At 36.2% G+C, this 21,289-nt stretch overlaps 1 protein-coding gene across 6 annotated transcripts in view; it reads right to left on the bottom strand.

Moving 5' to 3' along the window:
- Nucleotides 1-21,289, bottom strand: part of LOC123873358 (protein PALS1) — a 166,165-nt gene that overhangs the window by 8,105 nt on the left and 136,771 nt on the right. For all 6 annotated transcript variants that reach the window (XM_045918187.1, XM_045918191.1, XM_045918192.1 and 3 more), the window contains 2 exons: nt 2,712-2,898; nt 460-683 (listed from right to left, as the gene is read on the bottom strand). In XM_045918187.1, coding sequence (XP_045774143.1) covers nt 460-683; nt 2,712-2,898 — 411 coding nt within the window. The remainder of the gene's footprint in view (nt 1-459; nt 684-2,711; nt 2,899-21,289) is intronic.

Below are 21,289 nucleotides of genomic sequence, written 5' to 3'. Positions count from 1 at the left end.
AGTTGAACGGGCTTATTCCATTTATCCATCCTAAGACAGCCATCCAAAGTACCTATATTCGGAAATGTATGTTCGTCTATAGGAATAAAAATAACTTGCTATCTAAGGTGGAATCTAGGCAAGCACACATTTTCGAGCATACATAGAGTGGATAAACGGAAAATGCTATTAAATTTGAACCTACTGAGAATGATGTGGCAAGAATATATTGTAGTATAGTTACTGTTTTTAATAATACTTAATATGATTTTCAATATATTTGCGCTTATTATACCGCCACTGTCAAAATTGTAAATTAAGCTGCTCATGTACGATAAAAATATTACCGCACAGTTAATCACATACAAAAGTCGTGCGGTAATATGTTATTATCGCACAAGTGCGGTAATATAGCTCTATTCAAACGTTTACAAACAAGATATATGCCATCAATCAATTTTTTTAAATTTCGTTACTTACATCTTTTAATCGATCAGTAGCCCGATGTGTCTGTGGTGGCGATAGCCCTGGTCGCTTGTGCGTGGTAGCCGTGAGCACAGCAGACCTGGTGGCCAAAGCTGTCCGTAAAGCGGGACATAGCAGCACGCTGGCCGTTCCCGCGACCCTGGCTGCTAAAGCGCTTTCGCCGCTCGACGCAAGCGCTTTCTGTATCCTTGATAACGCTGCACATACTTCTTGGTAATCTGGAACAGAAGAAGATATTTTTTATTCAACTAGGTTTTTTTTGGATGTAATTGTAAATCCTTTGGCTTATTATATGGTTATTATTATTACTATCATATTATAGATTTATTCGTTTGTCCTTCGATCACGTAGCTCCGGAACGTCTCTTCCAAGTTAATCCGCTACCACCTTAGAATTTATCATTATGTATCGCCAGATCAGAACAATCAAGTGCTAACTTATCAATTTCCGCAAGCTACCTCTCATATAAATCGGTTAAACGGATGGACCTTTAAGAATCCCGTGGGAACTCTTTTATTTTTCGGGTCAAGAAGTTGCCTATGTCCGTCTCCGGGATGCAAGCTAACTCTGCACCAAATTTCATCAAAATCGGTTAAACTGTTGGGCCGTGAAAAGCTAACAGACAGACAGAAAGACTGACAGACAGACACACTTTCGCATTATAATATTAGTGTAGAGTATAAAATTTCTCTTATTTTTGGATCGAGTGCGAGTGTTTAGTGCAAACCTCCGACATAAACATTTTCCGGTCAAACAGTCAAAATCAACAAAAGATCAACAAAATTCAATTTTCTCGTTCACTGGGTGTTCAAATTGTTCAATCAATTTATTAGCCTTCAGTTGAACTTTGTGCACAGTGCATATCTGTGATATGGTATGAGTCAGAGCTAATATTAGTCGATGGAATATTGCTAGGCGGAGCGGAACTAACTTGCAACACCCTGCCCCAGGGTTCGACTTGACACTTGTTAATAATTGGGTTATATCGAACCCGTATACCAGTTTCTGCTTAACATTAAGTTGAGTGGATTGGATACGACAGCTGCTGTGATAGGTTAGTGGTTAAGATGTTCGGCTCATATTCGGGAGATCGGAGATTCAATTCTGGGCACGGACCTCTAATTTTTCTTTGTCATGTTATTTATTATTATTATTGGTAGATACACATTCTCTTTAACTCAGAGTTATGTGCGTATTAAGCAATTAAATATCACTTATTTAACGGTGAACGAAAACATCGCGTGGAAACCTGCATGCTTGAGAATTCCTCAGTGTTCTCCAACCCGCACTGGGCCAGCATGGCAGACCGTGGCCTAAACACTTTTCTTTCTGAGGAGAGATCCGTGCTTGTAAGTGGACCAGCGAAGGGTTGATCATGATGATATGAGTCAGAGCTAATATTAGTCGATGGAATATTGCTAGGCGGAGCGGAACTAATTTGCAACACCCTGCCCCAGGGTTGGACTTGACACTTGTTAATAATAATTGGGTTATGTCGAAACCGTACCGACAGGAAACTTGTATCAAAACGTCGACTCTTCACTGGCAGGCGTCAAATGAAACCTAAAGACGCTAGGTAGGGTATTATCTTTGATTTCACGCATGGGTTTAGGAAATAATAATTGTGGTCTTTTAAAAAGTCTTTGATTTTACGTCAACACTAACCTAATAGGTATTTGATTTGGGTTCAAAACCGAAAGTTTCTTCACTCTAGTTCACTCTGCGCGTACACCAATTTCTGTGAAATTGGTGGTGGTGGGTATGAGTTACGACATAGTTCGAAAAACGAGAAAAGAGTTCCCACGGGATTTTGAGAAACCTAAATCCACGCAAACGAAGTCGCGGGCATCATCTAGTATGACGATGAATGGTTAAGAGGGGTCTCTCCGTCACTCGCTTCATACAAACGTAGTTCCAATTTCATTTGAATATTAAGCAACCAAAGTCCATGAAATTTTGCAGACATATTCTAGAAACTAATATCTGTGTCTGTGGTTTTTCAGATTTCTGTTAAAATATTCGGTTTTAAAGTTACGCGGTCTTAAAAATTTACATACAAATCTTTGAGCCCCTGTAATTTTAAAACTACATATTTTTAGAAAAATCTAAAACACCACAGACACAGATATTAGTTTCAAGAATATGTCTGCAAAATTTCATGGACTTTGGTTGCTTAATATTCAAATGAAATTGGAACTACGATTGTATGAAGCGAGTGACGTAGAGAGCCCTGTTAAAGTACTCACCAACAAGCGCGTACAGCTGTGAAGCCTCATCACTGGCATCTTCTTCATACGCGTCATTGACGAAGGCGGTGCTGGAAGGCTCGTTGGCTAGCACTTGTAGTTTGGAGGAGTTGCGGAGAGAATTCCTGAGGAACTCATTCTGCGCCGCGATGCGTTCCTCTGCTTCTTTTCGCTGACGGAGTTGCTCCTGGGAAAGAAGAGAAAAAATTATGTTACTTCATAGTTTCGAGTTTATGTGCAGTTTGTTGAAAATAATGAGTTCAGCTTATAGGAAGGAAAGAGGCCACGTGAACGTAGCCCGAGACACTGGAAGTACCAAGTGAAGGAGACATAATATTTTTATTTTTTTTTGACGTGACAACGTCTTATAATTCGATAGAGCCGGCTGCACGCACGAAAAAACATGACTCATGCGGCGTTACCTCGCGAGGTAACGCCGCCGCTCTGAGGCGTTCCATGTAAGGCTTAAGTGCAAGCGAGAGCGCGGAACGGGCGACAAAGAAGCACAATCGGCCTTTGTTGTCACGTTCAACTATCGTCAGTAAACCGACTTTACAGACAACCAATTTTTTTAAAAGAATATTAGCCATGTTAAATGACTAATATTCCCCTTTCCTCTCCAACTAAGCGTCAGGCTTGTGCTAGGAGTAGGTACGACAATAGTGCAACGGGCGGGGTTTGAACCGTCGACCTTCCGGTTTTCAGTCCACTCCTTTACCGGTTGATATGTTTTTCACTTTCGATGCGAGTGTTTTAATTTTCAATGGTTTTCCTTTCCTTTAATTTATCAAGTTTCTTGGAGAGATTTGATCCTTATAATTGATCCTAACGATCTATGCAATAAAAGTACAGGTTGTAATTTTTAGATTTTAGTCGGTTTGATTCCCGGGTGTGGCAAGCGAATTTTCGAAAATCTTTGAATGCAGTTTTCTTATAATAATAATAAATAAAAAAGAATAGAACATGTAAATATTTATAAGATTAATGTTAGTAATAAATAAATAATACTTAAATAAATTTTCTATTCAAAAATAAAGGGATGTTTTCTTTGAGTAAAATTTTCTATCTACAGTATTAAGAGTACTTTCCCTTCAGGTGGCATTACAAAATTCCACCCTGTATACTTTGACAATGCTCAGACTTAAGAAACTGTCAAAACGAAACAGCGTTATACCGCTGGCATAAATCTGTCTCGTTCTAACTGAAACTTAAGTATGAGCAAAGTCAAAGTACGCTTTATAGATCCTCGGTCTCCGTTTCAAAACGAACCACTCAATACTACAAAATAGGGTTGCCACAGCTCGTAACAAATACTGGTGATCAGTTCTCAATAACTACCGTGTTGCAAATTGAGCGCGGGCCTTGGACGTTTTGACGTCGCCCGTTTAATTTGAAACGTCCCTAGGGATAAATTGTTTTGTGTATATACCGGTTATTAGCTGTAACGAATAGAAGGAATCCTTAAATATAAATGTTTTTTTTTAACCCCCGACCCGATAATTTTGACGCGTGTATCTATGTATCTGTGTATCTGTCTGTGGCATCATAGCTCCTAAACTAATCAACCGATTTTAATTTAGTTTTTCTTGTTGGAAAGATGGCTTAATCGAGAGTGTTCTTAGCTATAATCCAAGAAAATCGGATCAGCCGTTTGAAAGTTATCAGCTCTTTTCTTGTTTTCTTATTGACTTTTTAGACGTTTTTGTGTCGGGGTTTTTTTTAAATTTTACAATATTATTATCTTCATTTATTTTGACATGGTTTTATATTATAATACTAGCTTATTCCCGCGACCGGACTACACAAATTTCAAACCCCTATTTTACCTCTCTAGAGGTTGCATTTTCATAAGCAGAAATAGGGTAAGCAGTGCTCTTATGCCTCTATGTACACGCCACTGCTGTCTATGTATTGATAGATTAGCAACACGCTATTAAAATAACATCCGACCTTGCGTTGTTTGCAGTTTCTTGCTAACTGAAGTGGCATACTATATGATGTCATGCCATGGTGTAAAGTATATAGGAACTTAACGTATAGATAGGTACAAATACAAACATGCGGGACCAACGACCTTTACGTACTACACACTAGATGGGTCGTTCCGAACAAAAATCGTCTTCTATAAAGCTGTCAAAATCAATTTGTCAATATTACCTATTAATTCTGTTGTAGGTATACAATGGTACTGATTCTGAGCGCAACAAATAGTGCTAGCATCTTTTTCTTATCAATACAATAAGAAAAGGACAGACAAACCTAATTTAATTTAGAACTGTCAAACCTCGTGACTTTATGTGCCAGTCGTGTACTTTTTGTAGAGTGCACCAAAATTTAGAGTCTTTAAATTTAAAATTAATTATCCGTTTTCTGGCAATATTATAAAGAAAAAGACAGCAGATACTCTAAATTTAGTTCAGAGAAAAACATTAGAATCGACACAATCTCTAAACTAAAATGACAGGTCGAAATATATTGGTTGTGCTATCGCTTTCATAATGTTCTCTTCAAACCAAATAAATAAACCTTTATTTATTTATTTATTTATTTAAATTACAAGCATATATTTACGCGAGTTGCAGCGCGTTGTTCGGTGAATGAAATACCGGTCTAGTGTTGTAGTGGAGGTCATTGTACGGGATAGTAAGGCTGGTTCTTCACCAGAGACGTCATGCTAGAAGTCGTATTGTTTAGAAAGATTTTCCACACAATGCGTCTTCTAGGCTATTTATCTATTTATACATATGATGATCGACCGAGATCCATTGTGTAGCTATAAAGTTTTCAACATCTATTAATAACTGAGGATAATAAAAGGACTTAGCTAATGTGACGTTTATAGATGAAACATAAAGGCCATAGGGTAACTCCCGGGTAGCAACCTCGTTGAATTGGTATTTAAATTCATTAAGGTTTCATAAACAGTTTAAGGAAAAACCTACGTTTACGAAATAATGACTGTCAAAGTTTTTTAGCAACTAACATACGTGGACTTGACCAGATTTTAGGGTTCCGTGCCCAATGGGTGCTAACGGGACCCTATTACTAAGCCTCCGCTGTCCACCTGTCTGTTTGTCTCTGTCTGTCAGCGGGCTCTATCTCAGGTAGAGAGTTGAAATTTTCAATGTAAGCGTAACTCTATTGCCGCTATAACAAATATAAAAAAAATTCAAAATGACAGGTATGTAAATTAAAAAAAAGTACGATGTTACAGAACCTTTCGTGTGCGGGTCCAACTCGCACTTGACCGGTTTTATTTAACATGAACCTCACTCTGGCCACTGGAGTTTTTCGGACGAGTTTTTCGTTACGGAACTTCAACTGACCTTTTTTTAGTCCCTACGTTAGATTTTGAAAGGTTTTCCGTTCGAAAACCATATCTATGTCGAAAACGAACTTATACTAGGTGAACCGATATCCATATTCCATTCCCCGTAGTTCCCGGTAACGAAACCGTAGCACAAAGCGTTCGTAACGAGCCTGTAATGGAATCTGGCCTCGGGCTGAGAGGTGCAGAGGCGACGTGGAAATTAAACATTCAAATAACTTTGATATAATGTAGGGTGTATGGATGTAAAGCGTTTTTGTCGGCAAAAATAACAGTCGTATTGAAAAATAAGACGTACGACTGTGTAAGATTTGAAATACCACATTTTTTGCTAGCAAAGATTCAAAAGGTACTTTTCAACCTACAGCTCTTACGCACGGACTGGACGAAACTATATGGGTTCCTTGTTTTTCAACGAAATTCTAAAAATAACGCTAAATCAGAACCTGTCAGTATTCAAAAGACCTGCACCATCCATCTCTGATTTGTAATATCCGAGAATTTCTCGCCGCCTTTTTAATATTCGCTCGTGATTTGAACTTCCGGTGGCTGTCGTTTTCAGACTTTCCCAATTATTGATTTATTCAAAATGAAGATGGGCTAGGCAAATACCTAACAGCCAACATAGGTACATATATTTTTCATATACTTACACCACTTGTTATTCACCATAAAAATCAGGGCGAATGCAAAAAAAGTTTATTGATTTAAAATGTGCAGTCACATTTTTAATTTAACGCGAATAAATGCGTGGATATGGAAACACTACCTTACGCTACGAATTAGTAATTATTTACGGATTAGCGTAAAAAAAATTAACAATTTTATTTATTTTTGTGGCCCAAAAAATTGACTAAGTATCCCAAAATTGTTTTCACAAAAAAGACCTAAGTCAATTTTTCTGTATTTCCTATGGTTTTAGATTTCAGTCGTATTCACTGTAGAAGACACTCTGTTCCATGTCAATTAAGGAAAGGTCATGACCCTCAGCAATGGATACGACAGAGATAATTATATGGAGCTAAATAATACTTTTCTTTGGTGGCTTTTTTTTAGTGGGTAGCTACCCGAGTTACCTTAATTTATATTCATACTTTCTCATAATTTTCACAAAGCGCAGGTTCATAGTAGAGGGAGCGTCTATTTTATACAAACGAGGTACTTAGTTTTTTTTCACCGCAAGTTTTTTCGCTCTTTGTCCCGAGCAAGTCGTGTTCGCGAAATTAAATTTGCCTAACAAAAGCGAGGCTCTGCCTAACTACAACAAAGTAATTAGGTAGGTTGCCACGTAAGCCGAACTTTCGCAACTTGTTTGTTGCATTTTAGCTAAAATGCAACTTCGTAGCTAGTTGCATTGTAGTTAAATGCAAATCGCTTACTAAATTGGCATACTGACAATGACGTTAATTTTGTAAACTACTCACAACGCTACTTGTAATAATTATAGCTTAGATGACGACCACTCTGGCGTAGTGATGAGTGCTGTCGGAGGTGTCAGGTTCGACTCTGAATTGTCTCGAATATAGTAGGAAGTCGTGTAGAAACCAAAGCAGTAAAGGTTAAATAAAACTGCCATACCCTTTCCAGGTTAGCCCGCTTCCATCTTAGACTGCAGCATCACTTACCACCAGGTGAGATTGCAGTCAAGAGCTATCTTGTCATCAAAAACCTTTCTTTAGTCGCGGGTAGTTGGTAAGCCGTTAATTAGCGAACCGACTGCAGATGAGCTCTTTCAGAGTTGTTCAAACGCGACAAAACGGTCTCTTTTCACGAGTCACTCTCATCCCACCGCGCTAGTTACCTACATTTTTTACCGTAGGAGGTACATTTTCACTGAAAATTCCTACCTGTAACGTTCGGACTTCGGTATACATCATGATTAATATATCGCCGGCCCACTGGTGGGACTCCTCTCAGAACGAGAATTTACAAGTCCACAAATTCAAAGTCGCTCAGCGAGCTATGGAGAGGATTGTTTGTAGTTTCCCTGAGAGATAAAATCCGAAATGAGGTGATCTGCAGGATAACCAAGGTCACTGTCATAGCCCAAACCATTAGCAAGCAGAAGTGGCAGTGGGCCAGCCATGCCAGTCGTAGAGGCGATGGCTGTTGGAGCCGGAAAGTCCATGAATGAAGATCGCGTATACAAGCAAGCATAGTGTGGGACGATGGACCAACGATAATATCAAGCTGGCGAGAAGTGGTTGGATGAGGAATGCCAAGGACCGGGTGTCGAGGCGCCCTTTAAGGAAGGCCTATGTCCAACAATGGACGTCCACAAGCTGAAGACAATCAGATACAATAGGTACTGTATATTGTGCGTAATATAAAAAATTCTAACGCTTACTTTATTCCACTTTGCAGACAATTAAACAACGTTAAGCTTAATTGCTTGGCTGTAATGACATTTTTACTCATTTGCACGCTTCTAGTAGACTCGAGTGATGACGTAAACAGGAAACCGGTCAAGTACGGGTCGGGTCATGAGTTAGTAGGGTTCCGTAGTCGCTCCAATTATGAAAACTTGAACGATTTTTTATTTACATAACCAACACTAATACGACTACTAACTGCGAACTGCCGATGGATAGAATAGCACATATTGTAAAATTGTTTTTCTTCGCTCAGTGTATTTTAACATTATACTATACTAGCTGATGCCCGCGACTTCGCCCGCGTGGATTTAGGTTTTTTGAAATCCCGTGGGAACTCTTTGATTTTCCGGGATAAAAAGTAGCCTATGTGCTAATCCAGGATATTATCTATCTCCATTCCAAACATCAGCCAAATCCGTCCAGTAGTTTTTGCGTGAAGGAGTAACAAACACACACACACACACACACACACACACACACACACACACATACAAACTTTCGCCTTTATAATATTAGTGTGATTTATACTTATGAACTCAGAATATTTTCCTCTTTAATTTGATATCCCACTCGATACAATAGCAAAAAAAATTTGGGTACCCCTACTTTTTGGATGGAACATCCGTCAGGTCGATTTTTTTTCGTACAAAATATAGTCTATGTCACCCGGACCATAATAACGAATTGATTGACACCTCATTCATAGAAATCACCTCAGAAATTTAGACGCTACGGTGGAACACACAGAATCTGATATAAACATACATACATAGACTGCTAAAATCATCACCCTTCCGTTTGGCTTTGCCGTAGTCGGGTAAAAATCAAACTTCTACTACTTACGCGCGATTTCGTCCGCGTGAGTTTAGATTTTTTGTACAGATTAATTATTTATTATTATAATAGAACAAAAACCTATTATATTCGAATTGCCTCAACATTCTTAATCAAGTAGACATTCATACATACACGTTTATGTATTTGTTACGCGGAGGCGCGGTTATATCACATTATTTAATAACACTTGAGTAATGCGGCGCTATTGTTCTCTTCCTTATATTTTTCAAGCCAGTCCGTGTGAAATCTTTTATGCAATTGACTTAATGGATGTAAGTGATTACATTTCCCCCTCGCTTAGTTTTTTTTTAGGCTAGAATATATTAGTATTGATTTATTTTGTCTAAAATAAGCCATAGTTATTATTGTATGCGAAAGTGTGTCCGTTTGTCTGTTACTTTTTCTCGGCCCAACAGCTTAACCTCATTTTGAAGAAACGTAAAGATATAGTTTGCATCGGAGAAAGGCTACATTTTATCCCGGAAAATTGAAGAGTTCCCAGAGGATTTTTTTAAAACTTAAATCCACGCGGATGAGATTTACGTTTTTCGAAATCTCGTGGGAACTCTTTGATTTTCCGGGATAAAAAGTATCCTATGTGCTAATCCAGGATATTATGTATCTCCATTCCAAATTTTAGCCAAAACCATTTTGTAGTTTTTGCGTGAAGGAGTAACAATCACACACAAACACACATGCAAAAACAAACTTTCGCCTTTAAAATATTAGTGGGATTGATTTATTTTTCTTGCGAAAAATCCAAAACAGCTAATCATTTGGAGATGCAACCCTAATCGGATAATAAAATCGAAATATTTTTTCTGCGTCAGTTAAGAAACTAGGCCCCATCTTATAAGGAGTGGCGACATCAAAGCAAAACTTGTTTACAACTTACCGAATAAGCCTTTATCCTTTCTGGGTCAACGTCGTGTGGCGACCGCGTCTGCGCACGCGGTGAGGACGATACCATGATCTATGGATCACGATCTATAGATCACTCACGAGTCACGTTCAACTTTTTCACAGAACACCATATTTGGTATTGACACACTATCATTGCACTAGAAATTTTTACTGATCTATTTTTTCGAATATGAATGGCTGGGCATTTTTACACTCTGAAACTTCTTTTCTAAAACTCTAAAAGTAGAATATAAACTTATATAAATTCATTATCTTCAGTTTTTGAAAATTGTAATTTCATGTAGGTGCCTAGGTTAAATTGTAGCTCGATGATAAATAATAAACAGTTCGGAAGCAAACGTGCAATAAATACTTACGTATTATCGAAGTAATAATATCAATAATTTCAAGGAAGCTCAAATAAAATGAGAAGAGCTAGATACAAGTAGGTTTTACATTTCTAAGTATTTTGATTTATTTTACCTTCACTCAACCCTATAAAGCGACTTGTCCTTAATATTAAGGACTACACTTATTCTACTAACTAAAAGAAAAAGTTTATCCTATGAGCACCACTTTCCTGAATCCTGTCACAAAAAAACTAGGTATGCGATCTTCAGTTAATTAGCGCATAGGGGCATACTAAGGACATCAGTGACGTCATTACTAATTTGAATAGATTACGTTGGCTAGTGTTAACAATTAAACTCTCAGATAGTAAAATCAACCCGTATAATGCAATGTAAATCGGTCGGAGCGCAAACAGCAACTGAAGCCTGTCGTTCCACGCCACGTCCTCGCCCTAGCGCCATCTTTTCCGTCTCGATGGAGGGGGCTCTGACGTCACGACCACAGCATAACGACCAACACCAAGCAACACCGAACGTGAGAACGAGTTGTTGCCAACACGGCCATGCTGCATGGTGCCCGCCCCGGGCACCCCACGAGTCGGGATAAAATTACTGCAAAATAAACAACCGTTAACACCTGATTCCCATTACCTACTTGTAAGGATCCTTCCTAACTTCCTAAGGAATATTGCCCATTCATTGTCACTTATCACTTAACAATCATACGACGCTCGCAACTTAACAAGATACCTCCACTATGTACTCGTAAGATCCAGGAATATTGTCCATTCGTTATCACTCATCACAACAACAGCTTTCAATTTAAAGAACAAAACAACCGCATCTAAAGGGACTTTGCCACACTTAGGGGACCAGATTTGTCGTAGTTGAAAACCAACTGCACTTAAAGAGCGTTTCGCTCACTTAAATGCAGCAAGTTGGTCAAGACCACTTGCACTTAAAGAACATTTCGCTCACTTAAGCGTACCAAGTTGGTGAAGACCACTTGAAGATCACTTGCACTTAAAGAACATTTCGCTCACTTAAGTGTACCAAGTTCACCTTCAAGTTCCAAGCATCATAGAAGACCACTTGAAGACCACTTGCACTTAAAGAGCATTTCGCTCACTTAAGCGTACCAAGTTCGCCATCAAGTTCTAAGCATTATAGAAGACCACTTGAAGACTACTTGCACTTAAAGAGCATTTCACTCACTTAAGCGTACCAAGTTCGCCATCAAGTTCTAAGCATTATAGAAGACCACTTGAAGACTACTTGCAGTTAAAGAGCATTTCACTCACTTAAGCGTACCAAGTTCGCCATCAAGGTCAAGTATCGTAGAAGATCACTTAAAGACCACTTGCACTTAAAGAGCATTTCACTCACTTAAGCGTACCAAGTTCGCCTTCAAGTTTAAGCATCGTATTCCAATGTGATATTTTATATTCATGGTACAATATTCCCAATTATCTTTCGAATATTCTATCAAAGTTCAAGCTTCGTATCCCAGTGTGATATCTTATATCCATGGTGCAATATTCCAACTAATTAATCTTCCAAAATTTTATCACGGCTCGCTGTATCAATTATGTTGCTATACATACTTAATTTTAAATAGATTACTCAACATAATACACAAGGTAGCCTTGCCAACACGGTTTTTAATACTCCATGAATATTCTTTAAAGAAGCAATGCATTAGCACTCACGATTAAAATCAGATCATACCTCTTTACTAAATCTCAAAATTCTTTACTAAATTCTGAACACATACTCAATGCCATAGCATCGTGCACCCACACAGTGCTCCGACACTATTCATCCACGTATGCAATCACCACACTATCTTTATCTACCGCGCATCCACGCAAGGGATCACCGGTGCCTAGTTCACCATAATACAAGGTATTTGATCTCATAAGAATCATATTTGATCTCATCCATTTTATTTTAACTATCAAGGCTTTATTATTATAAACGGATCATTTGATTGTAAAGCTGGTGCTATCAAAGTTAACTTTAAATAATTATTATCATACTAAAACTATCACTTTTTAAACTAATCAATATCTTAACTGCAGTTATATTAATGATTTCACTAGTTCACTGCATTATTAATTACGAGGGTTGGTCACCAAATATAATCTTATAACCCACAAACTATTTTAATTCATGAATTACTGTAGTATCAAACAATAATAATAATTGGTATTTCATATTCCATATATGCAAATATTAATTACGCTATCTCAAATAATTATTAGTCTAATTAAAAATGATAAACAGAGAGTCATGGATTATGAGCGACACCGATGCATGCCACTGCCAAAACCAAGACTTTATTTTTAACTCATTCATCTGTCCATTCACGCAGGGAATTCATCTACTGCCACTGTATGCTATCTAATATTTCTATTCGCACAATATACTCTTACTGTCACTCTTTATTATTTTCGGCCTGTCCTGATTATAGCACAGAATTGCAACTGAGAGCATAAAAATGTTGCATTTGTCTACTCTCTTATTGTAATCTTTTAAATGAGAATTTCTCAAGTTAATAATACCCACTTAGCTATCCGGACAAGAATATTTCTTTGTTCAACGCAAATGTGAAGCTTTTACCCAAATTTGTAATATTAGGTATTAACTACCAACATAAATCATAGTTATTTTTTTTAAATATTATTCTAATTTGCATTATTAATGATATACTATGACTTTACAAACTAAATAAAGCTTCATTATCATATTATACACACCACAATCCGTAATTATTATTTGTTTTTGAAGCAGGTACCCAACAAATGCAACAAAACTTTTGAATTGAACAGACTACAGGCAATAGTTCTAACTCTGAAGAGAAATATTACTTTCATCGTTACTAGTCTGTCTGTGTCTATTTTATTAAAATATAATGTACAATCCTTTTACCTTCGTTCTAGTTCAATCTAATCGACTTGTACATGTATACAAAACGGTTCTCTGTTTGGATGGACAAAAAATAGCTAAAATGCTTTCAGAGGTCAATGTGTATACGAGTCTACTACTATTACATTACTTTTCCCGGGGATAAACCAAATCGGATCACTCTGTTACATTCCGTCCAAGCAAGTTATTACTCCCTAGTACCCAATAGGTACATACCTATAACGTAAAAATAAATTCGCTGAACGCAATTGAATCAAAAGGAATGTTAACACATTTTTTTTTTATTACCTTTTTGTAATTCTGCTAAAAACCCTTGTATCAACAAAAAAAATTCAGCTTTATCTTTAAATAGAAACCTTACGTAAAATTATTCATCTTGTATGCCAAAAGTACGCCCTAATATTATAACGATCTAGTCAAACATCATATTGTAATGCATGGTAAATTATTTTGACGATTCAAAAGCATTTGTAAAAGTTTACTTGAATTATTATATCATATTCTATTCTAGTCTAGTCTATTCTATTCTATTGTATATTGAATAGTATATCGAAAAGGGGATGCCTATGTCGATGAGCACGCAGAATATAAAAAATAAAACTAAACTTCATATGTAAATAATCTTTACTGTAATAATTTAAAGTTATTATCTATCTAATTAATTATTTACTTAGGTAGCACTAAGGTAAACCTGTACAGTACTTATTTAAAATTGCAACAAAGGCTCTTTTTTAAATATTTACTGATTTAAATAACCTGTATAGCAATAATAATAGATGAAACAAAAGAAACAATATTTAAACAAAACTAAAAATGGCTAATCCAAAAATGTTACTACAGTGTGCATGAACTATTGAATGAATATACCTCAATAATATGATAATACGATATAAGAAGATTGTAATAACTTTGTTAACCACTTTTTATTTGTAAGTACTTTTTTTTTAAAGTCTGATTAGTTATAATAGGACATAATTTGAAAACTCCCATAATCTTTATTTATATGTGACCTTTTTATTTTATTTTTATTTAATGACCATATAATTAATTCATAATTTTTGCTATTCATATTTCATATTTCATAAGAATTGTAATATTACCTTTGATTATTTACATATGTTTTACTTTGTAACGCCCCAACGGGGCTTCATGTTGTAATATTATGATATTTTTTTTTATTTATGATGTAAGACATGAATGCAAATAAAGAAAGAATAAAAAATTACCTCTATAAAGATACGAAAATTCTAAATATAAGTCACTCGTACGCGCTTCAAACTTGTATTCCTATCAGGAAAATAATAACAGGATATATACACTCCCAATTATGCTTTAAAAGAAGAACAATTACGAAAACTTCCCTAAAAACTAGTATTATAAACGTATGGATGTTATTACTTACCCACACAATTATTCAATGTAGATAATATGAAGTACTAAAATGGATACTTGATATCATGTGCGTAAGTACCTACCATTGTAAATGTAAATAGCTGTAATTCCTGATATCTAAAAGGACTGTTATGCTCTTTATTGATAAATAAATGTTTTTAAACTGAAATCCCTTTACTAACGATTTTGATATGCGCGGACAACTACTTCCGATATCTATAAACGCCTCGTGACATGTATCAAAAATATACACTTTTTAACCCCATATATTATGTAACATTTACTTATAATTAATATAATAACTTATTATTATAATATTAATATTGACATTTAATTAAGAGACATGTTACCATAGAAATTAATTCACTTTTTGGTCTCATCAGGATTATTTGTACGGATTATTCCTGATGAGTATTAAATATTTGTATGCTTATGAAGTAGAATATGAAGGTCGCTACTTAGTTATAATTTTGAACTCAACAACTGATATTCAGCAAATAAATAAATTTCATTTCATTTCAGTATACGAGTTCGGGATTGGTTATCATGATTTATATCTGAGCTAACATTTCACGTGTAAAGTTTGACTAACCTAAGACATTCTTCGATTACTTTTACCACTACCACTATAACATTTTAACTTGTTCGTCACGTATACTACCCACATGTTTAATATTTTTATTATAAAAAACTTCTATGTAAATAACTAGCTCAATCGTCACACGTTTTTAAATTATTATCTTCTAAGGACGTATATTACTGATGCTACTATAATAATTGACCCACTATAATTTAAATAATATTTTGTTCGAAAAAAAAAGTTGAGACAAACGTGAATTTAACATTTAGTTCCAAAATAAAATTCGAACAAACTAAAAATTAACCATTTTAAAAACATATTCCCTTGAATTTGGAACTAAAAGACAATTTCGTTTACCGATTACTATTCCCACGAGGACCACTTATGGACTGTACGCAATATTAAATCGTGCCAGACTTTTAGCTGATACCTTCAACTTAATTTAGTAACGAATTATCTCACCTGACTATACAAAAGTTTGAGAATACGATTTAGTAATTTAAACCATATTCACTTAATCTTTAATAATTATTCAAAGTACTCACAGTTTCGGTATCTTTACGAGATACCTTATTACGTTTCCATCGCGGCCGACGGTGTCCTGGCACTTGAAGACCTCTAGGTGGAAAAGTACGTTTGCGTTTCGACCGATTTTTCCTCAAAGCGTAAGTTACTACACACTTCTGATGTTAACAATTAAACTCTCAGATAGTAAAATCAACCCGTATAATGCAATGTAAATCGGTCGGAGCGCAAACAGCAACTGAAGCCTGTCGTTCCACGCCACGTCCTCGCCCTAGCGCCATCTTTTCCGTCTCGATGGAGGGGGCTCTGACGTCACGACCACAGCATAACGACCAACACCAAGCAACACCGAACGTGAGAACGAGTTGTTGCCAACACTAGATACCTATAGTTAAGTATAGAATAGTAAATCCGAAGATAAGGGTAATGTAATTCCGATGGTACAAGGTTAAATCTAATTCATTCGATAAGCCACAGCGAAGCCACCGTTCGCGGCGGAATATTCAAATTACGTGAAAATCAGTGAATGTAAATTGAAAACTCCAAAAAAATTGTCGAATACCTCGAAAAGACGTCGAAGGTAAAGTTTCGAAGCCATGCTACATGCTAGTTGCAAAAAACAACATGCTAAAAACTTTGGAGGTTACTATTTCTTAAACAGTAGTTTTTCCAAAAAACTGTCTAGAAAACATCATAATGTTTTTAAAATACCTATTTCACAAGGTATCATTCGAAGGGGTCAAACCAAAATTTTTTTTGACTCACGCTTTTCATGCTCTGGAGGTAGATCATCATCATCATAATCAACCCATCGCTGATACTGAGCACCTCGTTCTCAGACTCTAATTCTGAGAGGGCCTCCTCTGAAGCCCTCTCAGAATGAGAGTCTACCACGCTGGCAGATTCGCAGACTTCACACACTTTTGAGAACATTATACATAACTCTCAGGAATGCAGGATTCCTCACAATGTTTTCCTTCACCATGAAAGCAAGTGATATTTAACTCCGAAAAGTTGGAGATGCTTGCTCGGGATCGAGCCCCCGACCTCCCGAATAGGAGGCTGACGTCTTAGCCACTAGGCTACATCATACATGGCTCTTTACCAACTTGTCTTCGAATAAAAAAAACCGGCCAAGTGCGAGTCAGACTCGCGCACTGAGGGTTCCGTACTCAGGTAATTTTCCGACATTTTGCACGATAAATCAAAAACTATTATACATAAAAATAAATAAAAATCTGTTTTAGAATGTACAGATAAAGCCCTTTCATATGATACCCCACTTGGTATAGTTATCTTACTTTGAAAATTGAAATTTGAAACACATTTTAATTTTTTTTAATTATGTAACCACAAATTTGCGGTTTTCAGATTTATTCCTGTACTTGTGCTATAAGATCTACCTACCTGCCAAATTTCATGATTCTAGGTCAACGTGAAGTACCCTATAGGTTTCTTGACAGACAGACTGACAACAAAGTGATCCTATAAGGGTTCCGTTTTTCTTTTTGAGGTACGGAACCCTAAAAATGATTGTAAATTAACACTATCGTTTTTACAATGTTATCTGCTACAACTAAATCCGATTTTATCTCTCAAATTAGAATGTTTTAAGAGCTAGCTCGTTAAAAAAACGGAATCTCGAACTCTTCTATTGTGTTTTACAGTTTATGTTAATATTATTGTATCCATAATAACGGTATCGAATTGGTTTGATGATCAAACCGTAACAGAGATTGGTGCACGGTTAAAATGAAGTTTAGTCCATAATCTATAACCAGTAGGAAATGGCACGCACCTCTTAACTTTTCGGAGTTTGTGCGTTTGAAGCAATTAAATACAGTTTTACTTTACGGTGATAAAAAAAAAATGTCAAAACCTGGATACCCGAGAGTTCTCCATAATGTTCTCAAAAGTGTGTGGAATCTGATAATTCGCACTTGACCAGCAGACTATGGCATTCTGAGAGGAGACCTCTGACAGTAGGGGTCCAGCGATGATTTGGTCATCAAGCTCGTCTGTCAAGTCGTACTTAGGTACGACTTTTCAAAGTCAAAAAGGTTTATTTTAAAATAGTGCATAAATAAGTATTTAACTTGTAGTGATATCGTAGTGATAATTTTAGTTTATACTATATATCTGTCTGTATCTTTAGTCTTCAAGAAGAAAATAACAAATTCAGCATTTTTATTTATAGACGTCAAAAACAAAAGGAAACCCATCCGACGATGGTGTAAAATGTAATAAAACGAACGGTAACCTAATAAAAAACTCGTTTGGATGTAACATTAAATTATACGTTTAATGTATAACACAGTCAAGCTTGAGCATACAGAGTACACCTACTCGTTGAACATAAGGTAGGTATACCTAGGTTTAAAATCAACACTGAGTTAATTTGCTCGCCACTGTGCCCCTTTCAAGGCCCTGCGGTTTGTATGAACAGGTTAATCTGTATGACTGGGTATAGTGATTTATATGTCCATACAACATAATATTAATAATGTCTTCTTCGCCGACAAATACCACAGACTAAGCATACAATATACAGAGATTTAATGAAGCCGTCTAGACAGAGCAGTTGTGCGGCAAGTCAGGACCATAGATAAAAGAAGTGATCTGTGGTCAGGACAAAGAGCAATCCAAACTGCCCTGGACCATTCCTGGACGTAGTTAGGGGCCTATGTTAAAGGGTCGTCTTGGTCGTCATTTACAAGATCAAAGACGTCGGATTAATGTGTCTCTCTCTATATTCTGCAAATAATATAAATCCGCCTTTTACAAACGTTCGCTAGATTGCAAAATATCAAAAGAAAATTGTCGGCATGCCTGTGAAGCAATCAACTATTTGCCGAAGATTGGGAGAGCAGCCCTAATTGACAGCAGGGGTCTATGTTCTCCGAATAGGCATACCAACCTAATGTATGAGAGAGTCATAGCTGAAATCATTTGGTTGAACAGTCACAGAGTTGCGAATGGGACTAGCTGCGTACGGGACGACTTGCTAACAAACCTCAAAGGCAAATGCAAGTAACAGTCTAGAATATTGATAAGTTCTTGATAGTTTCGTAAGGACGCCAATCAGGAAAATGAGTTGGGAAACCCCACATCCAACTAGCACTGAATTACTGAGTATGTACGACGTACGTAGCTTCTTCATTTTAATTTCATGCACGTAAACGTGAATTAACATTTTATTACGAGTTTCACGAATACCATCGGCAATACCCATCACTCAATCAGTCAGTTAGCTTTTCATTTTATATATTAAGAGCCTTAGATAAAGTATGCTACTTAAGTAAACAAGTGTAAATTAAAAATTTATAACACCCCCGACGATCCAAAGTATTTGAGTTTTCCAAAACATCATTTTCAAATAAATAATTATGTATTTAGGCAACGTCCATCTTGACAGCTTGACATTTGTCTATTGACATAATATTATGAACCTAACGGTTATGTAACCTTCTTTTCTACAAGAAAACTAGAAAAGAGCTGATAACTCTTAAACGGCTGAACCAATTTTTTTAGATTATAGCTAAGAACACTCTCGATCAAGCCACCTTTCAAACAAAAAAAACTAAATTAAAATCGGTTCATTCGTTTAGGCGCTACGATGCCACAGACAGATACACAGATACACAGATACACAGATACACAGACACACAGATACACAGATCAAACTTATAACACCCCTCTTTTTCGGTCGGGGGTTAATAAAACCAAAATGACAGAGTATTGTGTTTTTCTTATAAACGTCTTATCATCATTGTATATTCCGTTTGGGATATTGATAACCAAGAATGCGACGTCGATAAAGTTTATCGATATCTGAGATTATTATCTCGTATCCTAACTTTGATATACGAAACTCAAGACACTACATAGGTACATAGTTCCTTGGAAATGTTATTTCAAAATTGTTGCCAGAAACTAAAAGATATACGATATAGTACGCGACAGGTTGAGATGGCAATCGGGATATGTTCCATACCTTCGACCACTACTCATCTACTCAGACCTTTCGAATAGAAGGCTGACCTCTATTCGAGCTTTTCAAAACCGGATCGAATAACATTGTATGTCTGTCTGTTTTATTCAAAAATTATCAAAGCTGTAAAACTTACATGTAAAACAATTACAAAAACCTAGCTCTGTGTTCAGTAATCTCAGTTCAGATTCAATTTTACCTGGCGCGGGCGTTATCCCCTTCAAAATATCGAAATAACATCGCGAGTATCAGAGTTATGTTTCATGTGTGGAAACAGTCTTATGTCGAGTCAATATTGTTTACAAGTACCTAACATCTGTTGTTGTGAAGGTTACACTCGATAACGAGTATAATATTGTATATTATAGATTATTGTTATCAATTATCATATTGATTTCATCCAGTGTTGCGTGACGCATAATGTATAATGCAAAATTCTTAAACCTAAATAGATATGGACCAAAAATTATGTGATGACTTTACTATCTCCCTACTATCACCTGTGATAAGTTAGAAGATTACCTCGGTATCTTCATTTCTTCGGCATAAGCAAAAGTGTTTCAACCTCTCCACAGACATGCAACATTTTGAGGTATCCAGTAAATAGGCGTTCAAAGTCTGAATAATTCTCGTCATTATCCCACACTTGCATTTACTTAATTAAAAAAAACACACACCTCTGCAATATTTCTTTCTGTTAAATATACCCACTATAAAAACAAAGCACTCAAAGCCTCCTTTAATTATGAAAATTACCACTATATTTTTTATCTGTTTTTAAAACTAATGTATTTTTAATCTGTCACAACTTAAACTTCATTTTCCGCGGAAAATATTCGCACTCGAAAAAATGTTATTAAAAGCGTAACCAATTTGGATTTTTTACACAGGAAAAATATTGTTTCCAGTAGGCACTTTGGGATGTTACTTCTATTTTTTTGATATGAATAAGGTTGATATTTTATCTAATATTAACTTCTTTTTTGTACGGAAAAGGTTGTTTATAGTTATCACTTCGGGAATTTTCACAACTTTTTTTTTCACAGAAAAAAGGGTTGTTTATAATAGGCACTTGCGTTTTTTTGCACAATAAACTTTTTTTATGATAAAAATATGTAAAAATGGCGTGTGTTCGGCCACATAAGTCATCAAACACTGTGTTATCAGAGGCTGGCTATCTCGATCCTCGAGTTTGTCACGGCAGATATTGTTCCGTCGAGTTGTGATGTTGATAACGGAGGTATTTTATAGTGTCGCGTTCGGTTCGGTTTGTGTTTCTATTCTAATAACACAAAAGAGTTTAAGCGAATCGGTAAATATGCAAATTCGTTTTGTCTTACGATTCGTTTGCGGCATTATTATTTTTGTA

This window comes from Maniola jurtina, chromosome 16 (assembly GCF_905333055.1).
Source record: "Maniola jurtina chromosome 16, ilManJurt1.1, whole genome shotgun sequence".
Classification (NCBI taxonomy): Eukaryota; Metazoa; Arthropoda; class Insecta; order Lepidoptera; family Nymphalidae; genus Maniola; species Maniola jurtina.
Note: the sequence above shows the minus strand (reverse complement) of the source record. Positions and strands in the feature narration are given on the sequence as shown.